Source organism: Benincasa hispida, chromosome 2, assembly GCF_027475165.1.
Source record: "Benincasa hispida cultivar pf3 chromosome 2, pf3_genome.v1.1, whole genome shotgun sequence".
Classification (NCBI taxonomy): Eukaryota; Viridiplantae; Streptophyta; class Magnoliopsida; order Cucurbitales; family Cucurbitaceae; genus Benincasa; species Benincasa hispida.
This window is the reverse complement of record NC_143479.1, coordinates 10,147,533-10,169,707: the sequence shown is the minus strand read 5'-3', so window position 1 is coordinate 10,169,707 and position 22,175 is coordinate 10,147,533. Positions and strand designations below refer to the sequence as shown.

General features: G+C 35.4%; 2 protein-coding genes across 6 annotated transcripts; one reads left to right on the top strand and one right to left on the bottom strand.

The window, feature by feature from the left end:
- Positions 1 to 10,706: 10,706 nt before the first annotated feature.
- LOC120071198 (serine/threonine protein phosphatase 2A 55 kDa regulatory subunit B beta isoform-like) lies at positions 10,707 to 17,889 on the bottom strand. Of its 5 annotated transcripts, XM_090310725.1 has the most exons (15): positions 17,734 to 17,889; positions 16,942 to 17,313; positions 16,563 to 16,666; positions 16,276 to 16,383; positions 16,053 to 16,172; positions 15,367 to 15,558; positions 15,159 to 15,250; positions 14,837 to 14,955; positions 13,958 to 14,081; positions 13,737 to 13,860; positions 13,049 to 13,117; positions 12,665 to 12,756; positions 12,377 to 12,454; positions 11,160 to 11,236; positions 10,707 to 11,046 (listed from the first exon to the last, which is right to left on the bottom strand). In XM_090310725.1, exons 2-15 carry the CDS (start codon positions 17,033 to 17,035, stop codon positions 10,910 to 10,912), a joined length of 1,530 nt encoding a protein of 509 aa, XP_090166851.1. In that variant the 5' UTR covers positions 17,036 to 17,313; positions 17,734 to 17,889; the 3' UTR covers positions 10,707 to 10,909. The 5 variants fall into 5 exon arrangements, with proteins under 5 accessions (XP_090166851.1, XP_038879246.1, XP_038879248.1 ...); XM_039023318.2 differs by lacking the exon at positions 17,734 to 17,889 and having other exon boundaries at positions 16,942 to 17,531; XM_039023320.2 differs by lacking the exon at positions 17,734 to 17,889 and having other exon boundaries at positions 12,377 to 12,474; positions 16,942 to 17,416.
- LOC120071199 (transcription factor MYB98-like) lies at positions 17,832 to 20,207 on the top strand. The gene is made up of 3 exons (XM_039023321.2): positions 17,832 to 18,262; positions 18,370 to 18,496; positions 19,377 to 20,207. Exons 1-3 carry the CDS (start codon positions 17,832 to 17,834, stop codon positions 20,061 to 20,063), a joined length of 1,245 nt encoding a protein of 414 aa, XP_038879249.1. The 3' UTR covers positions 20,064 to 20,207.
- The last annotated feature ends 1,968 nt before the right edge of the window (positions 20,208 to 22,175 follow it).

The window sequence follows — 22,175 nt, the reverse complement described above, 5'->3', positions numbered from 1 at the left end:
TGGATAATTAATTCTGTTTCTTTAATAAACAATTGAGTGGGTGGTTATTGGTGATTCATGGTAACCTAAATTAAAAGGAAAATTGTTTTCCTAATTTTAGTAAGGCTTTTTTACAAAATAATAAAAATAGTTTTGAGTTTTCTCGCGGCAAAAAGAAACTCACGGTGCTTGTCAAGTAAATATCGATTTACTGAGCGATAGCGTGATTTAGTAAACAATCGTGTAGTGTTTGTAGGCGACAGACACTGAGCTAAACAACCGCATAGCTTTTGTTAGACGATCGCATAGCTTTAGCTAAATGATTGGCCATCGACCTATACGATAGGTCTCCACCATCTCCAACTTGCACGATCGTGTACATGATTGTTCTTTCCTCCTTCGTCTGCCTCATTCCAAGCTCGAACAGAGCCCACCCTTTGGATTCTCGAGAATACCAAGTAACCTTCTTAGTGGTGTCATAATCAACTTGACACCGTCGAGGTTTCGTGGAGGCCGTTCGCGTTGCTGAGGAGTTTGTGACCAAGGCGATCACTAAGGACGAGTGCAAAGTGCTCATGTTGTGTTGTGGTCGTGTTGTTCGAGCATTCGTGCGCAAAGGAGCAGGGAGACGAGTCTACAAATGTTCATAGAGTTCTTCCTTATTCATTTGTAGTGCTCATGCTGCAATTTCTATATTAATTGTATAACCGTATGTTTTGTATACGATTGTAATTTGTAATGCTCATTCATGATTGTAACTTGGAATGATTTTATTTTTGTTGCTCATGGAAATCTCGAGTCCGATTTCCTTCAATTGATATTAGAGTCAGGTTCTCTGATATTCCAAATTACAAATATGTTTTGAACTCATTTTACAGTCGCGGTGGGTTTCTACATTTGTGGTTAATCGTTTTCTGCATTTGTGATTAAGTTGATGAATGTTTCAGGTTTAAATTGCCTTTTGTTAAAGCTTTCTGTATTATAAAGTGTTAATTGTAAGGGCCCTTGTGTTTTTGGGCATAATTAATTTTGCAATCGAGTCTGTAATTCAAAGAGTGTGAGTTTGTCAAGTCATTCGTGATGAAGCTTCAAAGCATGAAGATGCGGTTCTCAACGAAGAAGAAGACCAAGCATTGATCATATCGTGTAGCCTCAGGTAAACGATCGTTGGGATTTCACTAAACAATCCTTTAGTTTTTTCTAGATCATGTAGTATTTTCTAAACGATCGTTTAGCTAATGTTAAGTGATGGGGTAAATCGTTTACTCTATCGCGTAGCATTGGTTGCACAATCGTGTAGGCGCTGGAGGTAGATGATCATAGTGGGAGCATGTGATGCTCGTCGTTTAGTAGAAGGCGCGTGCTAGACAATCGTGTAGTTAGCAAACTTCATCGCTTAGTTACTACATGTGTGATCGCACGTATGCGATACAGAGGCGCTAGCTAAGCGATCGCTTAGGCAATGGTGCTTCGCGACATCGTAGTCGTTTAGACGATCGCAGAAGGCGGGCGTTTTACGAAGCACGCGATCGGGTATCTCAAGCTTCATCACTTAGTAAAGGTACGCGATCGTGTAGTAATAGTTAAACGATCATTTAGATTTTTCTAGACGATCATGTAGTAAATGCTAAACGATCGTTTAGCTCTGGGAGCGCTAGTAAGCGATAGAGCAAAGAGTTTGTTTTATCATGTAGACGATCGTGGGGTGCTTAGTACACGATGGTTGGAAAATCGATGCTTTGCCCGAGCAGTTCAAGACCCGGTTCGCCTGTTTGACTCGGCGACTCCTTGTCTTTGTAATAGTTAGCTTTCCTTTTGTGTTTTTAAGGCAATTTCACCCAATTCATCAACTTTGGTTTTTATACATGTAATGTATGGTACTTATATGCCAAAGTGTTTAACATATAGTTAAAACCTACCTTAGGTTGTGCAATTATTGATGCATTATGTATTATAAATATTATAATATTGCATGAAGAAATTACTTGAAAGCATGCACATGCATCATGAAATATAAGAGTTATATTTTGCATGCAATGAGCATTATCATGCATCATTCTTTTATTATAAATGTTATAGTCTAAGGGTAAATGGAAGCATGTTTTGCTTGTTTCATTGGTGTTTTGTATAAATGTTATATAAAAGAAGTAGCAATGAATGGACAATGCATTGTGCACGACACTTAGGGCTGTTTATAAGCGTTATGAATGCCTTGCATGTGTTAGCTTAGCATTGTGGCATTGATTTCCATTTAAAAGTGTTATAAAGGAAATTAGACCTAAAATCAATAATTCAGAGTTGCATGCGGATTTAGGGCGAACTCAAGTTTTTTAAAAGGGTTTTAAAATTGGATTGAGATAGATCTAAGTTCATATGATTCTAAAGAGCTTAGTAACCTAGATTAATCTTTTAAAATCGGTTTAATAGGATTAAATTGATTGGAATAAAAGATTAAACTTGTTGTAAACCTATCTATAAGGGACCTTTTGTCTAAAGTGAGTTCTGGCTAGGCTAAGGTTCTTAAGTTGACGAAAACATAACACCCCTACCTGAGAACCTACCTGGAAAGGTGAATTAGATAGATTTTCAACAAGCATGCGACGATTTGGTCAAAGACTCCGTTAAAGAGTTTAATGGATGATGATCAAAAGTTGTTTAACTATCCAAGTTAAAAGTTACTCTTAGGAAAACCTAAAAGTCAATTAGTTAAAATCCTTAGCCGTGTTTTTTTCTAAGTAAGCTAAACCCTAGGTTATAAAATATTCAGTGAGAGGAAGAGCCGTATCTGATATGTCTATGATTCCACTCACGTTTCTCCCTGTATGTTCACACCGTGAGATTCATGCTTGGCCTTGTGGTGCCCTGGGAGCATCCCCCTTCGGATGTGTTTGCATGAGTCAATATGAAGGTGGACAGAGAGAGTATTTATAGTAAGTGAGTGAAGGGTGTGTGTCAACACGTCCTATGGTCTCTGTCATTGGTTCACACTGTGAGATCATTCTATACTCCCTCGTGTCGCCTTTGAGCGTCCCCCTTCGAATGGGTTTTGTGCAGTTGGTCAATATCAAGGTGAACTCCAAAAATGGATAGGGTCGCTTTAGGTTTTGCCCCAATCGGATTTTTTCCCTTCGGATTGGCCCTTTGGGATGGACCTCTAGGGCTTAAAATGGTGGGTCACACTTACGGGAGATTGTTAAGTAAGTTAATGATCTCTTGGCCAAAGCAATGATGGCTAGTCGTTATAGCAGCAAAAGTTATTCTAGTATTAATGACTGGTTGAGATCTTCTCAATTCAAAGGAGGGATAATTGACCTCCCTTCGGCGGCTTCTGTTCTAAACCTTTGAAGTATCATTGTGAAACTAGATGTCACACGGGGTTCATGTTAGTTTTTGCTAAAACCTTATTGGATGTTGTTTTGTTTTTACAACGGGTATTTGTTTAAAACCTAATGTAGGTCAATGTGTTTTTCTTTTCAACAACTCATTAGTATTTCTGTTTAAAGCTTTTAAAATGACCAACTATTTTACAGTGAAAACAATCGTGTGAAACGAATTTCGTGGCAAACGACCTCAATCCCACTACTCTTAGGAAACAAGACAGTAAATATGAATTATTGGTCTTGGACATGTGTCTGGTAGAGAATGATGATTCTGCCTAGATCCCTGATTCAGGTGCTACCAATCATGTCAATTCCTCTTACCAAGGATTTAATTCCTGGCAAATGTTGCCACAGGGAGAAATGACTCTTCGAGTCAGTACTGGTGAGGTTGTTTCAGTTATTGCTATAGGCAGGCTGAAGTTATTTATTGACAAGAAACGTTATCTGTTACTGGATAATGTTTTTGTAGTTTTTCATATTAAGAGGAACTTAATCTCGGTTTCTTATCTCATTGAACAAGACTATACTGTCTCCTTTACTGAGAATAAAGTGTTTATTTTCAAGAATGGAATGGAGATTGGTTATGGTTCAATGGAAAATAACTTATATGTACTAAGGTCGTTAGTCATAAAAGCCTTGTTTAACACTGAAATGTTCAGTACGGCAACAACAGCTAAAGGACCAAAGGTTTCTCCTAAGGAAAATGCCCATCGTTGGCATTTGAGGTTAGGTCACATCAACCACAATAGGATTGAGAAGTTGGTGCAATGTGGACTTCTAAAGATTTTAGAAGAAAACTCCTTTTTGGTATGTGAATCATGCCTTGAAGGCAAGATGACCAAATGACCTTTTACTGGAAAAGGTTATAGAGCCAAGGAAGCCTTGGAGCTTGTACATTCAGACCTCTGTAGTCTGATGAATATTAGAGCTCGAGGTGGGTATGGATATTTCATCTCTTTCATAGATGATTATTCAAGGTTCGAGTATCTCTACCTAATGCAATGTAAGTCTGAAGCCCTTGACAAGTTCAAGGAGTATAAGGCTGAAGTTGAAAACTTGTTAAGTAAGAATATAAAAACTCTACGATCTGATCGTGTGGAGAGTATATGGACCTCCAATTCCAGAACTATATGATAGAACATGGGATTGCATCCTAACTCTCAGCCCCTGGTACACCTCAGCACAATGGTGTATCAGAAAGGAGAAACAAGACCTTGTTGGACATGGTTCGGTCGATGATGAGTTATGCTCATCTTCCAAACTTGTTTTGGGGTTATGCAGTGGAAACTGCATGTTATATTCTTAACAATGTTCCCTCGAAAAGTATTTTTGAAACACCTTTTGAGTTATAGAGAGGCCGTAAAGGTAGTTTATGCCACTTCAGGATTTGAGGTTGTCCGGCACATATGTTAGCGACTAACCCAAAGAAGTTGGAACCGTGTTCGAAGGTTTACCTCTTTGTAGACTACCCCAAGAAAACGAGAGGTGGATACTTCTATAATCCGAGTGAAAACAAAGTGTTTATTTCCACAAATGCTATCTTCCTGGAAGAAGACCACATGAGGGATCATAAGCCATGAAGTAAGCTCATTTTACGTGAAATCTCTAGTGAGACTAAGACTGTTGAGGGTTCAACAAGAGTTGTTGAACAGGCCGACAGATCAACAAGAGTTGTTGATGTCAGAACGTCTAGTCAACCAGCTCAAGAGTTGAGACTTCCTCGACGTAATGGGAGGGTTATAAACCCATCGAATTGCTACATGGGTTTGACTGAAGCCCAAAACGTCATTACGAATGACGAGGTCGAGGATTCGTTGTCTTTTAAGAAAGCAATGAAGGATGTTGACAAAGATGAATGGGTTAAGGCCATGAACCAAGAAATGGAGTCTATGTACTTCAATAACGTCTGGGAGCTTGTTGATCCACCTGATGAGGTAAGACCTATTGGGTGTAAGTGGATCTATAAACGAAAGAGAGGTGTAAATGGAAAGGTGCAAACTTTTAAGGCTAGTCTCGTGGCAAAGGATTATACCTAGGTTGAGGGAGTTGACTATGAGGATTCTCCTATCCATAGCCACAATTTATGATTATGAAATATGGCAAATGGATAGCAAGACTACCTTTCTTAATGGTAATCTTGAGGAGACCATCTATATGACTCAACCAATGGGTTCGTAGTTCCAGATCAAGAGCAAAGAGTTCGCAAGCTTAATAGATCCATTTATGGGCTGAAATAAGTATCTCGATCTTGGAACATCAGGTTTGACACTGCTGTCAAGTCGTTTGGCTTTGACCAGAACGTTGATTAAGAATGTGTTTACAAGATCATCAATAGCTCAGTAGCTTTTCTGGTACTATATGTGCATGATATCCTACTCATTGGAAATGATGTAGGGTATCTGACTGACATTAAGAAGTGGCTAGCTACCCACTTCCAAATGAAAGATGTGGGTGAGGCACAGTATATTCTCGGGATCCAGATCTTTTGAGATCACAAGAACAAACGGTTAGCCTTGTCTTCGACATCGTACATTGATCAAATGTTGATTAGGTACAAGATGCAGGATTCCACGAGGGGTTTGTTACCCTTCAAGCATGGAATCATATTATCTAAGGATCAATGTCCTAAGACACCTTAAGAGGTTGAAGAGATGAGACGGATTCCCTATGCTTTTGCTGTAGGAAGCTTGACGTATGCAATATTGTGTACCAGACCCGACATTTTCTATGTAGTAGGGATTGTCGGTCGGTATCAGTCCAATCCAGGATTTGATCACTGGACGACGATCAAGATGATCCTCAAGTATCTTCGGAGAACGAAGGACTATATGCTCGTGTATGGAGATAAGGATCTGATTTTTATAGGATACACAGACTCTGACTTTCAGACCGATAGAGATTCTCGCGAATCGACATCGGGGTTAGTATTTACTCTGAATGGAGGGGCTGTAGTCTGGCGAAGCATCAAGCAAGGATGCATCAGGGACTACACTATGGAAGCCGAATACGTAGCCGCTTGTGAAACAGCTAAGAAGGTTGTTTGGCTGAGGAAGTTTCTTTCAGATTTGGAAGTTGTTCCAAATATGGATTTTTCTATCACTCTCTATTGTGATAACAACGGGGCTATGACAAATTCGAAGGAGCCTCGGAGTCATCGTCGGGGTAAGCACATAGAATGGAAATATCACCTGATTAGGGAGATTATGCATCGCGGTGATTTGATAGTCACGAAGATCGCATCGAAGCACGACGTTGTTGATCCCTTTACAAAGGTCCTCACGACTAAAGTGTTTGAGGTCACCTGGAGAGTCTGGGTCTACGGGACATACGGCATCTTATCTAGGGCAAGTGGGAGATGATACTGGGGTATTCCCTAGTTTATTGTATATTGTACATTTTTATATTGTATTGCACATTAGTCTCCCGAGTCATTAGGACAAGTGGAAGATTGTTGGGATTAGTGTCCTAATTCTCCCAGAGTCATTGTTTTGTAAAAATACACATTGTTTAATGAATAAAATAAGTGTGATTTAATTTTGGCATTTATTCATATCCAATAAACAAAGCTCCTTGGTTATTTTATGTCAACTTAAGCATGTATATGTGATATACAAGTGGATCATGCCTTAAGTGATAACCTAAATAGGTTTGTAGTATAAAGATTAAGGTGGGATACCTGATATAACGTCGTAGTATAAGGATTAAGGTGTGAAATGACTAGACTCTGTATATAACATCGTTGATACTAGAGACTTGCATCTCACCTACACGACCATAGGTTACACGACCTCAATCCTAAGTGTTTTGGGAACTTCTGCCTTTGAAGGTGGTCCTTTGATTAGTATGACTGAGAGTGGCCAGATTGCCAACTCAACATGCCTACCTTTTTGGGAACTTATCTGATCTGGGAGTTGGGAACTCAATCCACAAGATGGAATTCACTCCTTTCCCAAAGCAGGGATAAGTAGAGAGATTGCTCCCTTAAGGGCTGATTCTGGGGCTTGAATATAGTGGCCACAACTTCTCTTTGGAAGAGAAGACTCAATCATAGTAGGACTATGACTTATGTTCATTAGAGGGATCAGTGGCACTTAATGAGTTAGATGTAACTACAAGAGCATAACGATTATTGGCCCAACTATACTTATGAGCGATCTATGAAGGGTTGTCGCACTACTGATTGGTTAAGATGGACACATAATATATTTGTGGTAAGGAGAATTCAACTGTCGGTCTTTAGTGGAGTGCCTAGCAGTTAACAGATGGTGGATCCCGTGACTAAAGAGTTTAGTCAGTTATTCACGTACCGTTGGAGCTTCGAGCTACAGGTCCATAAGGTCCCCTTGGTAGCTCAATGAATTCAGTTGATGATCAGTTCTTGGTGTTGTTTTGAAATGTTCAAATTGACTAGAGGTATTTTGATTATATATGATATAATCGGTATGATGTATGAGATACATCTAGTGGACGATTGATGTAAATGAGATTTACATTAAGTACCATGGAATAAAAAAAGAACTATGGTTTATATGTTTCATGAGATGAAATATTAAAACTATAGGTTATAAATATAGTATGATAAGTTGGTTATCATTTATATTTATAATAATATTAATTATTGGATAATTAATTATTTTTCTTTAATAACCAATTGAGTGGGTGGTTATTGGTGATTCATGGTAACCATGAGTTAAAAGGAAATTTGTTTTCCTAATTTTAGTAAGGTTTTTTTACAAAAGAATAAAAATAGTTTTCAGTTTTCTCAAAAAGAAACTCACGGTGCTTGTCAAGTAAATAACGATTTATTAAGCGGCAGCGTGATTTAGTAAATGATCGTGTAGTGTTTGTAAGTAACAAACACTAAGCTAAACGATGAGTTAAACAATCGCATAGCTTTTGCTAGACGATCGCATAGCTTTAGCTAAACGATTGGGCATCGATCTATATGATAGGTCTCCCCCATCTCCCACTTGCCCGATCGTGTACACGATTATTCTTTCCTCTTCATCTGCCTCATTCCAAGTCCGAATAGTGTCCACCATCTAGATTCTCACACCGAGAATACCAAGGTAATCTTCTTGGTAGTGTTATATTCAACTCGACACCGTCAAGGTTTTGTGGAGGTCGTTCGTGTTGCCAAGGAGTTCGTGACCGAGGCGATCGCTGAGGACGAGCGCAAAGTGTTCGTGTTGTGTTGCGGTCATGTTGTTCGAGCATTTGTGTGCAAAGGAGCGTGAAGACGAGTCTACAAATGTTTGTAGAGTTCTTCCTTGTACATTTGTAGTGTTCATGCTGTAATTTCTATATTAATTGTATAACCGCATGTTTTGTATACGACTATAATTTGTAATGTTCATTCATGATTATAATTTGGAATGATCTTATTTCCGCTGTTCATGAAAATCTCGAGTCTGATTTCCTTCAATTATTAAATATGCAATGAGTTGTTGTTCCTATTCTATCGCTAATGTAAATAAATAGTGGTGGATGCGATGAAAATCATACTCGTACATAATTAAAAAAATCCAATTAGGGGGTTTTTCAATTTTGCACAATTACACCTAATAATTCCACATCTCCAATAATTCTATCAATTCCTATTCATTTTGGTTCCCACAAACCTATCTAAGGTCCAAAAAAATAGTAGGGAAGATCACGTGGTGGTCACTAATTACAACTAATTTCTGAAACCCTCTTTTTATCTTATGGGCATATTGTCTTAGTTGCTAAAATTGATGAATTAGAGTGCTTAATGATCCTGATTTCTTCCATTAATTACTTGCTAACTCCAACAGTAAATACGTAATTATCTTGAATATATATATACTCTTTTTTTATTTTCCGATCACTTGGAATTGACGAATGAAACATCTTGTTCTTTCTTCAACAATTTTTGATCTCTAGTAGACCTCTTAATAGAATTAGATTCCATATGAAGTTTTGACAATCAGAAAATTGGCCTAAGAGAAAAAAGTCTCTTATGGTAGGAAAAAGATACGAGAATTTGAACCAATAGTAAAATCAAATGAAAAGATAAACCCTGAAGGCTAAAACAAACATGATCGTGAATGAATGCAAAACAATGGAGACTTAGATTGAAAGAAAAAAAAAACACCTTTCAATCTTGAAGACTTCTACTAGATTATGGAATCTCACATGAGTTTTATTTCAAATTTGAAATTTTCTAATGCTACCTACAAAATTAATAGCCATTTTTGTTTAAATCTCATGTTATTAACAAAATATGCATGATATAATTATTTTGTTATAATCTTTTGTATTCTTTATAAAATTCAGTGCTCTAGAAAATAATATTCCCAAGTTGACCTACAAGTATCCAACTTATAATAATTAAAAAGTTGAAACATGAATTCTAACTTGAAAGTGGGGCTAATATTGTGGGCAAATTTAGACCTAACAAAATAAGCCAAAAATCAGAAAAGATAAGTGAAGATTTACAAGATAAAGTGGATTCGATTCAAATAAGTTCAAGTGCCAACTAATCCATTATAACTCCAAATGAGGCAACAAAAACTAGAACTTGATAATGGGATAAAAAAAACTAAGACGTATTCTCTATTATTTAGTTACTTAGGTATCGAAGTCTACTTTCTTTGTTTTGTAGGTCCCCTCTTTCCTGAATCACAAATTAACCGTTGTTGTCACGTGGAGGTCATATGTGATTTTCCATAACCAAAATTTGGCATCAATAAGTTTTATTAGACCAAATAAACAAATAAGTTGCCCATTAAAAAATATATATTGTAATAAAAGTCCATTCGATCCCAAATAAGACAAATTAGTTTTGTCTAAAATTTGAATTTATAGACCCTATTCAACTTTTGTTTATTCATCCTCTAGGACGCTAAAAGTTCGTACTAAAGAAAACTAAGTTTGATTCTAAAAAACTAAAAGTTTATATATATATATATATATATAAGATCTAAAACGTTACAAGAAAGAAGATACGAAACATTACATGTCAAATTTAAAATATAACGAAGACAAGTAACGAGAACAACACCAAGATCAAATGTCGACTCATCGAAAGTAAGAGTTAGAGTGAGTATTGAGAGGAGCAAAAGTTAGTAGCGAGTATCGAGCGTCAAGGTTCACCACACTTGTTTCGAAGGGTTGTTATAGTAATTCCACCATGTGATATGCAGGCAGAAGATAGAGTTTAGTTAGTTTTATTGAAAAAGAGTTGGTCTTTTTTCATCTGCGCTCCTTGAAAAGGGGCAATCTATATGAAATTCCCGTAGGGTCAAGACTCCACAAAAATCTCTTGCCCTAGCTTATAAAAACTTATAATGTGATTACACTACAGTATCAGTGACCAATTGATCAGGACCTAATTTTGCCTCCACTCCCAAGGAAAAGAGGCAAATATGATAGAATTCCACAGTCATGTAAAATACATATCATTCTGTATTTATTTCACTTCCTAGTTGGAAAAATATATCCTAAGATATCATTTCTGCATTCATAATTTTAAAACAAAGAATAACTTCTGCTCAAGGACATTTTTCAACTACAAATACTACAGGGGGTTACGCATAATAGATGAACAGGCCACTTCCAGCAGCACATGCGATTAAATTTTCTGATGGGTGCCACGCTAAATGAAGTAACTTGGAGTTCAGGTCAACAGAAGTTTCATTATTGTCTAAGCTTGAGTGTTCATTGCCTGTGAAATAAAGGAAAAAAATAATGCTCAGTCCATAATGTTGATACGAGATTTTTCAGAGTATTTGTGAGGGAAAACAGTGCAAATAGAGTTGGAGGGAGAGGAGGAATAACCATGCCGAAAAAAATCACGTGTTAAATTGCTTAAAGACGATCTTCTCGCACGTCGAGTGGTTTGGAGATGTGGCTTCCTGTATCGTAATTTAGACATAACAGATGCTCAGCGCAAATACGAGACATAACTAGGGAGGAGGCAATTGTCCTACACAATTGTCTCAAATACATATGCATACAGGAATCAGTCACATTTAACACACTATAGAAAAAAAAAACTTTAAAATAGAATCATTATGTATATAAGGCATATATCTTGGACCAAAGAAATTTGTAGTATTTCATAAATTTACTTCCCAAGTAATTAATGAAATTTTTGTTAAGATGTACGACTTTCTTAAATCACTAATTGACCCACTGAACCAACCTCTGGGACCATCTTAAATCACCAATTGACTCAAAAGCTTAAGATGATGGATGAATGTAAATTTAATTATATATCTAACAGATTTCAAGATTGGCCACCGACATTCGACAATATCCCAAGTGCTTGAAATGGAGCCTGTTCAAAAAGCTACCCCAAAAACTTTCCTTTTATGTTCAGGTTATTTTTACTGCCTTCTCACTTGTGCTTCTCATCTTGACATCTATTCTAAAAATGAGTTAACAATAAGCGAGAGTAGGATCCATGCCACTATGGTATTTTAAATTATCCTGAGAAATAACCAGTATTAACAATTCAGCCATGTGCCCTGGCAGTATTCATATATGGTACATCTTGTAAAAAGTTCAAAAGGGAACATGTTAGATGATATGATATTAAATTTACCTTCACCCACTAGCTTATGCTTTTGGGTCAATCGGTGATTTAAAATGGTATCAGAGCAAGTGGTCCAGGGTAAATCCTATGTTCAAACCTCTACAATGTTAATTTCTCCCCAATTAATATTGATTTCTACTTGTTGGGTCTTATTCATATTTCAAACCTACGAGTGAGGGGAGTGTTAAATGATATGATATTTAAAATTTGTCTTCACCCCATTAACTTAAGCTTTTGGATCAATCAGTGATTTAAGAGGTCAAACAGTCAAGACACTACACTAAAACACCTAACATATGCAAGTTATTAGCCATGGAAACTCAACAAGATGCAATTCTTCTGTTAGCAAAAACATGAGAGCAATTTCAAGTTCTTAGTCTGATCATGTTGAAACCACAGGATTCACAATGATTAAATTCAGGCAGAAAACCGTGAATAGTATATAAACAGATTTAACCTATCAGGAATCTTTCCCGCTTCTGTAGTGATCCCTTCCGAACTTCCAGAGCCATAAGAGAACATCCGTAATTGGTTGCTGAAAGAAAAGTAATGTCACTACAACTTTGTTAAGTATTTCATAAGTGGTTGGAATGTACTACTGAAGTTTGCTATAATAATAGAAAGAGAAGTGAGCGAACAGGTCAGTAAAGCGGCAATTGACGTACGCATCAGTCCAGCCAAAAGTAAACTAAATGTGAATCTATCTTATAGGATAGGGAAATTAAGTTAAGATTAGAGGTCAAACCTATAAGATCCAGTTGCAAAGTGAAGCCCGTCTGCACTAAGGCAACATCCAAATCTATCAAATATGGAATCGTTATCATACAGCTCGCACAACTGAAGAAGAGACATCAGAAGTCAGTTATGAGTTGAGGATGTTATTAGAACTGCTTAACAATGAAGCTGATGCTTTACCAAATTCATGTAGAAGAGATAAAAAAAGGTTAATGTAGGATTGAAGAATTTTCATAATCGAACAAAAAATAATACTTTTCAGAATATTGTTCAAGAACTGCTCATAATTCTAATTTATTAAAAAAACAAGTTGTAAAAAACTCTTTCTTTGTTAACAAGAGTATTATTTTATTTTATTTTTTAAAAAATAGCTAACATAAATATCTGTACTCACCCTTGGCCGCAGGTGCTCGTGGATCTTGAAAACTGCAACTGGGGAAGAACACTTGTGGATATCCCAAAGCTAAATCAATAGACAAAGGTATAAATGAACTCGTGATTGAAAAATATATATACAATTTAGCTTCAATTAATCATCTTGTTCATGCCACCTTCCTTTACCATCGATTAATTAATTATGATGACAAAAGGTAAGCACTTGCGTCTTTTGATAATCAAGGATCAAAACGGAGTACGTCAACCAAAGACGACATCCCATTCCCGAAAGGTTCATATCCTCAACTATTGTGAGAATATAAAGCCAACATGTATACGACTAAACAAAATGGAATAGTCTCTGAGTTTAACAATATAGTGGTGAAAATTCGAACCTTTAACCTTTTGATAAGCATATAAAGCTTAAATAATTTATGCTCAAGTTGACTAAACAGAAAAGGAGTAGTTCACAGCAAGTAGATTTTAAAAATAAAAAAATAATAATAAAAAAAAGGGAAGAAAAGAAGGAGAAGAAGCAAGTAAAAAAAAATGAACTGATATAAAAGAGCAAGCAATCATTGGTGACCAGTAAATAATACATATCCATTCATTCGACAGTATTCTGCAATAGTTAAGAGTAATGGTTCTAGTTACTGATAACAGATTCACGAGGAAAACATTCTGTCACCATCAAGTCCTATTTAAACCTTTAAATTCATGTAATCCCGGCTAATGATAAACCGTCCATCACTTGAAAATTTTATATCCGAAATGGATGAAATGATCTCCGTAAAAAATGATTTTGGTCGATTCAGTTCTTCAGTCCGTAATCTGAAAAATCAAACCAGCATATGATAAGTAACAGCAGGGCATCTTTAATATTATCAAATAGCAACATTCTGGTGAACCGGAATTTGATTAAACTCACAGAATTGCACTATGATCACATAATGCAGACTGGCGCATGTCCACTAGACGAATAAAACCCCTTGAGCTGCTGTACGCAAGAAGATTACAGTGCAGAGGATCGAATTCAGCCGACGTTATGATCTCTTGATTAAACATAAAAACATAAGTCACAATCACATGTTTGGTTTGAGCAAAAGCCATTGCAAATGAAAATTATCTGCAATATATTCAAACTATAGTGAGAACAGACATTCCTCTCTTCGATAGAGACAAGGCCCATAAATGTTCTTTTGAAAAATATTATATAGATGACTCAACTCTGCTGGGATGTAAGAGTATGACACATAGCATATGGGTTACATGCTAATTTATCATTGACACATAGCATATGACTCAACTCTGCTAGGTTCTCCAAACAAAGAACTACGCATACTTTTTGTTTTTGAAAAAATATATAATTACGCATACTGATTCTTGTTAGCTAGTTTCACAGAGAACATGATGCAACAGCACCTTGACAAAGTTTAACACCTAGAGGGTTGGATCGTCTCTCAAGTCTCTTCTCTCTATGAATATCTCCGCTAGAGGCAAGACTCTCCTTCAGCTGAGGAGAAATACTTATTCAAAGGCATAAAACCAAAAAATTTATCAAATGAGGACTCTCAGGATATTCTAGCGAGAGAGAGATGTAAAAGGATTGAATCGTACTTTTGTGAATCTTTCACAAAGGAGACACTCCTCCACCTTCTCTTTTTATAAAGAGAAGCACTCCACTGAAATCATATCTTTGCTACCCCTCCTTTAAAAGAACCCCATTCTCTATCCTCTCATTTCCCCATTGCCATCGTAAAATTCGATAGAGTCAATTTTCCAGAAAGCTGATAAACAGCTTTAGTACCTGTAAGATCTTCCATGTTTGAAGGCTTCATGTCAATGATATTGAAACACTGATCACTAATCTCAAGGTTCCATAAGTTTATTCGCAAGTCGTCTGCAGAAATAAATGTCTCACCATCACTGCACACAAGTTAACCACTCAACTTATTGTCATCTTGCTTTCAGTGTGTTATTTCTTGCACTTGGATGCGATGATTAATGCTAATTAATAAAGAAAATAAGACTAAACAGGCATGCAGAATACAGGTTGCCACCTTCCTCTTTTAGCTATTTATTTATTTCAACTCCGAATGTACTTCATTTCCAGAAAAATATTGCCTTACCTATTGTCAGAAATGGAGTTAATATTATAATCGTGAGCATGAGCATACACCTTACGGCATCTTCTCCGAGAAGTGTTGTCTTGATCAGCAATCTACATGGCACAGCAGCCTCAAGTTATGTTGAACATGACATTATAAGTTTAAAGTTCAATGAGCTAGATAAAACTAAATTCATTATCCAACTTCCAAGTTTATTGTAGTTACCCACCATGTCATGAATGTCTTTAGAGGCTACCTTGTTCATTGCCATATTCTCTGGCCAATTCCAATGGCGGCCATTGAAAAGAGATACTTTGTCTTGTTCGCTATTGAAACTGTTTTCCGCCAAAAGTGCATTCTCTGAACTCACAAATCGATTGGGGTTCATCTCTTTAACAGATTTCACCTTATGCTCCTTAACCTGACCTCAAAAGAAGGAAAATGAAAAAAAATAATCGGCCAAGGAGTCATAGTATTGTAAACTTGGTCTCCGGAGGTAGGAAGTCTGGACTATATGAATACCGACTATTCAGTCAAGTAGATTTTAACAAAAGAAATATTCGTTTGTTGAATTAGAGAGGATGAATGACATTTATATCACAATGAGAATTAAATCAAATTGATGAGGGTCAAGTTTCTGGCAATAATCTTTTGTAATAGAAGACAACCAAGATGAATCAATTAAGCTATATTGTTCAAGTTCAAGGGCTTATTAGAATCTTCTAAAGTACAGGGGTAAAGCGGAGACATTGCCATAACCATGAAAATTTAAGAAAATCCTTAGATACGTTTTATTTTGACACAACCAAACAAGTAATCAAAATTTAAAATGTTATTATTATTGTTCGATAATATATGAATCCTCTAGATTAGAAGTTAAAGACAATCAAAGTTGACAACTTTATAAGTCCATACCTTCCATAATTTAATAGTCTTGTCATTTGTTGAAAGGATGAAGCGAGATCCATTGGGTGATACACACCACTTTATTTTATTAATTTTCTCCTCAATTTCCAAACTCTTCAAGTAATCAAACTGCAGAAAGAACTTTAATATCAAGATGCAGTCTGCTACACTACAAGAGACTGTAATTATTCATCGAAGCATATTATCCAAATATTTAAAATTTGCAGCGTACCTCAGGCTCATGACTCTGAAATTCAGTCTTGTATTGGTATTCGGGATGACATGCGGGAGTAAGATTCAACTGCTCCAACTTATTCCGTGTAGGGTAGTTTTTTGAAGTCTAAGAACCCAATAATTAAGGTGAAGAAGATCATAACCCAATTTTATCCAACGTAAATGCCAAGCTACCAATTTAATTTCCCTTGCCTTGAAGGAAAATTGACCAAAAATGAACCAGAAAAGATGGAGTCTATAAATTAGATCTGTTTACATTTGTTCAAAATGTTATAAAATCCTTACATCCTTCCTGTCCTTTCTCTCAAATATAATAACACGACCACCTCGATCCCCAACGGCAAGGTTGTCACCACTCTTATCAAATCCAATCGCCGATATGATATCAACTACAAACAACAGAGGCAAATTCGAGTATTGTCTATCAAGTGGTGCTACAGGAATACAATTCCCAAATTCTTGTTTTATACTTAGACAAAATACAGTTTCATTTACAAAGTGCTATCCAGATAATTAATTCGTACTTGGGAAATCCCTAAAAAATCAGTACAATTCAGAGAACGATCGAGAGACCAACTGATTCACAGAGAGCTCTCCTCTGTTCCAACCAGAATTTTCCAGATACAGTAACAATACACATACAAAAAGGAAGTGAAAAGCTCACCATTCTGAATATCCTCTCCGGCAACTCGTTCACCGAAGACCTGAGAGAACTTCCATTCAAGAGGAGCGCATAACGAATCGTTGCCTACAGTCATAGCAACGGTCGATGACAGACCTTCAGTCCCGGAGGTACGCCATACGAGTTCACAAGCAAAAACAAGGAGAAGGAATTATGAAAAAATTTTCATCAGTAAGATGAACAAGTACGGGTGAGTGGAAGAAAGTTCATAGCTCTGTAACTCCAGGGGAAGGTTCAGAAAGCGGAGGCAGCCACCCACAAATCACATTACGGATAAGTAAAAGATGAATTGTGAACGCCAAACAAGTGGCGGTGTCAGACTCAGACGTTGAGTCGCCATTAAAGCCACGGAAACTGCCAAATGTGTCTACGTTAGCTCTGATTAACGGTCGTTGGAGGAAATACCATAACTCCCTCTTACCTTAGTAATTTTTAAAGCAGCTCTTTGGATCAAAACAAAACAAAAGAGTGCGAACCGTAGGTGTGATAAATAGACTAACGTTCCCAACATTAAAACCACTTTCCTCTCACATAAATTGAGCGTTTATGACTCTTTCATAATTGACATAATTGTTTGAACGTTTGCCTAATTCCTCTTCTAAACTTATGAAAACTCACTAAGTACTGTTTATTATCGGCTCAACAGAAAGATAAAATCAAAACAAACTGAAAAACACCCTAACATAAGCTACAAAAATGCGCAAGTAGCTACAATTGCAGAATCTAACACAAGAAATAAAGGGATGCAAAGTTGGAAGAAGGAGAAAGACGTACTGATAACTCATCAACATCGATTTTGACGTACTACAAGAATTTCCCATTTAGATCATCAATTTCATCCCATTGGTAATTCATCCTCCAATAATTCTGTTATGGAAGACGAAAATCTGTGCAGTAATTTCGAACCTTTGAATAATAATCCATATTCATATGGTGTTGATCAAGAATTGTATGAGTTTAATAAAGGGAATGCTGCAGCAGATCAAGTGATGGACAACTTCCAAAATTGTGGAGATTATTATTATTATTATTCTTGCAACAATTTTCATCAAAGGAATCATCAAACTGAAATAATGGGATTGGAAAGAAATTCTTCCATTAATATTCCATTGAATTTCCCAGAAATTAAACCTGTAAACTTCATGGTACCTGATGAAGTTTCATGCATAAGTTCAGGAAGAAATGGCCATATTCAGAAAGGTATTATGAATAAAAATGCTAATTTTCCATCTTTGTTAAGAACATCTAAAGGTAGAAAGAAGGCAAGTGTGATCAAAGGCCAGTGGACAGTTGAAGAAGATAGGTATGAATTTTAGTTATATCAAAAAGAAAATAAAAGAAATTTCTGGATTTTAATTTCTCATATATATTATGTTTGGTTTTGACTGATATTTGTGTAAAATAAAACAGGCTTTTGGTTCAATTGGTTGAACAATATGGAGTGAGAAAATGGTCTCATATTGCACAGATGTTGCCAGGGAGAATTGGAAAACAGTGCAGAGAGAGATGGCACAACCATCTCAGGCCTGATATTAAGGTATTTCAATTCAATTTTTTACTCCATTTTTCTGTTTTTTTCCTTTTAATTGTGAAATTGGCCTTTGTTTTTCAAAACCTAATCCTAAGATCCAAAAATTTCAAAAAGTGACATATTTAGTCTTTGATATACATTAAAATATAAATTTATTCGAGAATTCGAATCTAGTTTCTAATTAGGTTTTGAATTTGATGGTATGTTTGTGTTCATTATTCATTTGATGCATGAAGTATGGAATTAGTTCTAATTGGTGTCAATTTTACTCTCTTTTTTAATTGTTTGAGTACATCTATCTTAAATAGTTGAGCTATATATGTTTTGTTTTGTTTTTTTTCTTAAAATGAATGTCTTCAATATTTTAAGTCTGATATGATAATCATTTTATTTTTTATTTTATTTTTTTTAAACTAAACTTACAATAACAAGTTCCTCTACATGTCGTATTCTTACTTTACTACATACTTTTTCAACATGTTTTTAAAAATCAAGTTACATTTTGAAAACTATAATTCAAATATATGTATTTGTTTAACCATGTGGAAAACTTACTAAAAACCGTATGGACATAAAAGAATGTTAAAACGAGTATAACTCAACTAGCATAAAACTTTCGATTCTGTTGCCACATATCAAAACAAACGTAACAAAATGTTAGCTAGTTTCTCAAGTTCGAAATTAGTCTTTAGTTGATTGTAACTAGAGTTTACCACTAGTACTTCATATAACATAAGGAGAAAATAGCTGAAATCACATAGTTGTATTTTGATTTTATTTATACCTTATTCCATAATCAATTGAATTGCATTATGTTGGGGCTGAAAATAGTATATGACATTTTTAGACAGTAAAATTGACCAAAATTAATTGAAAACAAATCCAGAAGGATACATGGAGTGAAGAAGAGGACAAAGTATTGATTGAAGCACATTTAGAAATAGGGAACAAATGGGCAGAAATTGCAAAGAGACTACCAGGAAGAACTGAAAACTCTATCAAAAACCACTGGAATGCAACGAAGAGAAGGCAATATTCAAAGCGAAAATGCAAATCCAAATATCCGAGGTGCTCCCTTCTACAGGATTACATAAAGAGTCTGAATCTCAACTCCAATAACGCCGCTCGCCACCAGAAGAAAAGCTCCGGCGCCACCTCTTCCGCCGTCAACAATAATTCCAAATCAAAATCGACCAATCATCACCATCATAATCAAGTACAAACTACTAATTTTTGTCCTAACGATTGGACGGTTCCGGATTTTGATTTCAAGGAAGAACCAGAGATTTATCTCGACGATAGTTTCTTTCCGGAAGGATGTAGCACCAACTCGCTCATGGAGGATATTGTTGCCGCTTCTGTTGACGAAGCCAATAATTATGATCGAGAAAGATATAACGACAATGAAGAATTGGCGGAGTTTTGTCGGGTTGAAATGGAGAAATTGCAGTATTATGCTCCGTTGAGTATGGCGGCGACGGCGGCGACGGCGAAGGAGTTTGAAGTGAAAAAAGAACTTGATTTAGTAGAAATGATGACTCAAGTCAATGAAATTAACAACATGATGAAATAATGACCCAATGTGAAAACAAGCTTTAAGTAGCAAGACTTTTTATTTTATATATTTTTTGGAATTTATCATTCCAAAGATATCTACTTTTATGCCATTAGCATGTGAGAAAAAGTTTAAATGGAACTTTGCTCGAGATTATCGACTTCAAAGTTTGTACTCGTATTCAAGTTTGTCTTTATTGAGGATGGGATGTACTTTTTTTTTTTTAATAAAATATGGGAGGAGATTCTAATCATAGACCTATTAGTTGTTAACGCATATCGTACATCAGTTGATCGAAGCTTTGGGCATGGAAAATATTATTTTTTAGTACTACAATTATAGAATGAGGAGTTGAACCTCTAATTTCAAATAAGATAATGCATGTTAATTATTGCTGACCTAAGCTCACCTTAACAATTTTTCAAGAAATTAAACATTGATTGAAGAAAAAATTACTCATTTATATCAAAAAGAGTATGTAGCATATATATACAAACCAATTGAACTTTATAGGAGCTGGTTTCAGAACTAATAGGTTGATTGTGTTGTGTCATTAAGAAAACGGTCTTATTTATCTACTACTATAGGATAATGCACATATAATTTAACTTTGTTTTCTTATATATCATTTATGAAATAGTGTTCGAGCTCATCTAAACATAGCTTAACTAGTTAAGACATATAACATCCACAAAGAGTTTGAATGACTGAATCCCTCCACTCACCTTTTGCGAACACATGTTATTCACAAGTCAACTATCAATATAAAATTCAATATGCCAAAATAGCAAGTTTAGATACATGATTACTAAATTCTTGACAATTTTCTAGCACACATGAGACTTTTCAATGGGCCAAACCCAAAGGAGAAATGAAGTCGGCATAGGATTCGCATGTCTCAAAAAAGAAAATCAAACACTTGGATTATGGGTTGACCAGTTAAGCTCGCGAAGTCTTACCAAAGGGGCTATAATCGAGTTGAGTTCACCATTGACACTCTGCAACCTTGAGGGTCACACCAATGACGCACCATCAATATTGTAGAGAAAGGGTCTTATAAATAGTTTCACACCAATAACTTTAAAAGTAAGCAATTCTCTTTGTGCTTAGCCGAGCTAAGTACTTTGAGTACTAACTTAGGCATTGAGTGTACTCGACTCAGTACTACATCAATTCAACTACTCTTGTAGGTTGATACCACCAATGTATCCGGACTAAAGGAGTGGTTCGGAAGAGCGTCGAGGCCTGTGCAAATTTCTTGTGCTTACAATATTGTTAAGCTACGTGCATGTTAACACATTTCATATTTATTATTTAAATTTCATATCGTTTACTATTCTTTTTTCTATGGACAATCTATATTTATGTTTTCGTTATTTTGTAAAAAAAATATTTGTTAATTTTATATTGTATAGCTCAATGTTTAGGTACTTTAATTATTATTTTTTTTACAGAAGATTGTGCTTCAATTATTGAATTTTAGGACTGTTTTCAAATATAGAAAAATGAACTAAAATATTTACAAATATAGTAAAATTTCATTGTCTATCTGCGATAGACCATGATAGATTACTATCTGTGTCTGTTTTATGATATACACAGACGGTAGTCTATCTATCGCAGATAGACTGTAATATTTTACTATTATTTATAAATATTTCAATAATTTTGTCATTTAAAATAATTTTCTTTAATTTTAAAAAGAATAATCAGCATTAAGTGTATCTAATTAAATTTAATGAAAATAGAACTCAAACTAATGTAATGTCTCAAAAAAAGAAAAAAGTAAGTTAATTAAAAATATTTTAGTGATGGCAAATGTGAGGTCTACTGAAAAAAAAAAAAAAAACCATCTTTTACATATCAAACTGTCACATGGTAGACATTCCCACGTCCAACATTATTCATAAAGGATTGGAGAAATAAATGAGAGAAAAAAAAACACTTTGACTAACTGTTATTGTTATTATTTTGTCATTTAAAATAATTTTTCTTAATTTTAAAAAGAGTAGTCAGCCTTAACTGTATCTAATTAAGCTCAATAATAGTATTATATTAAATGTATATGGAGAATAATTGTTTGCTTTCGTAATAATTGTAAAACTCATGCAGCATAACTACTAATAAAAT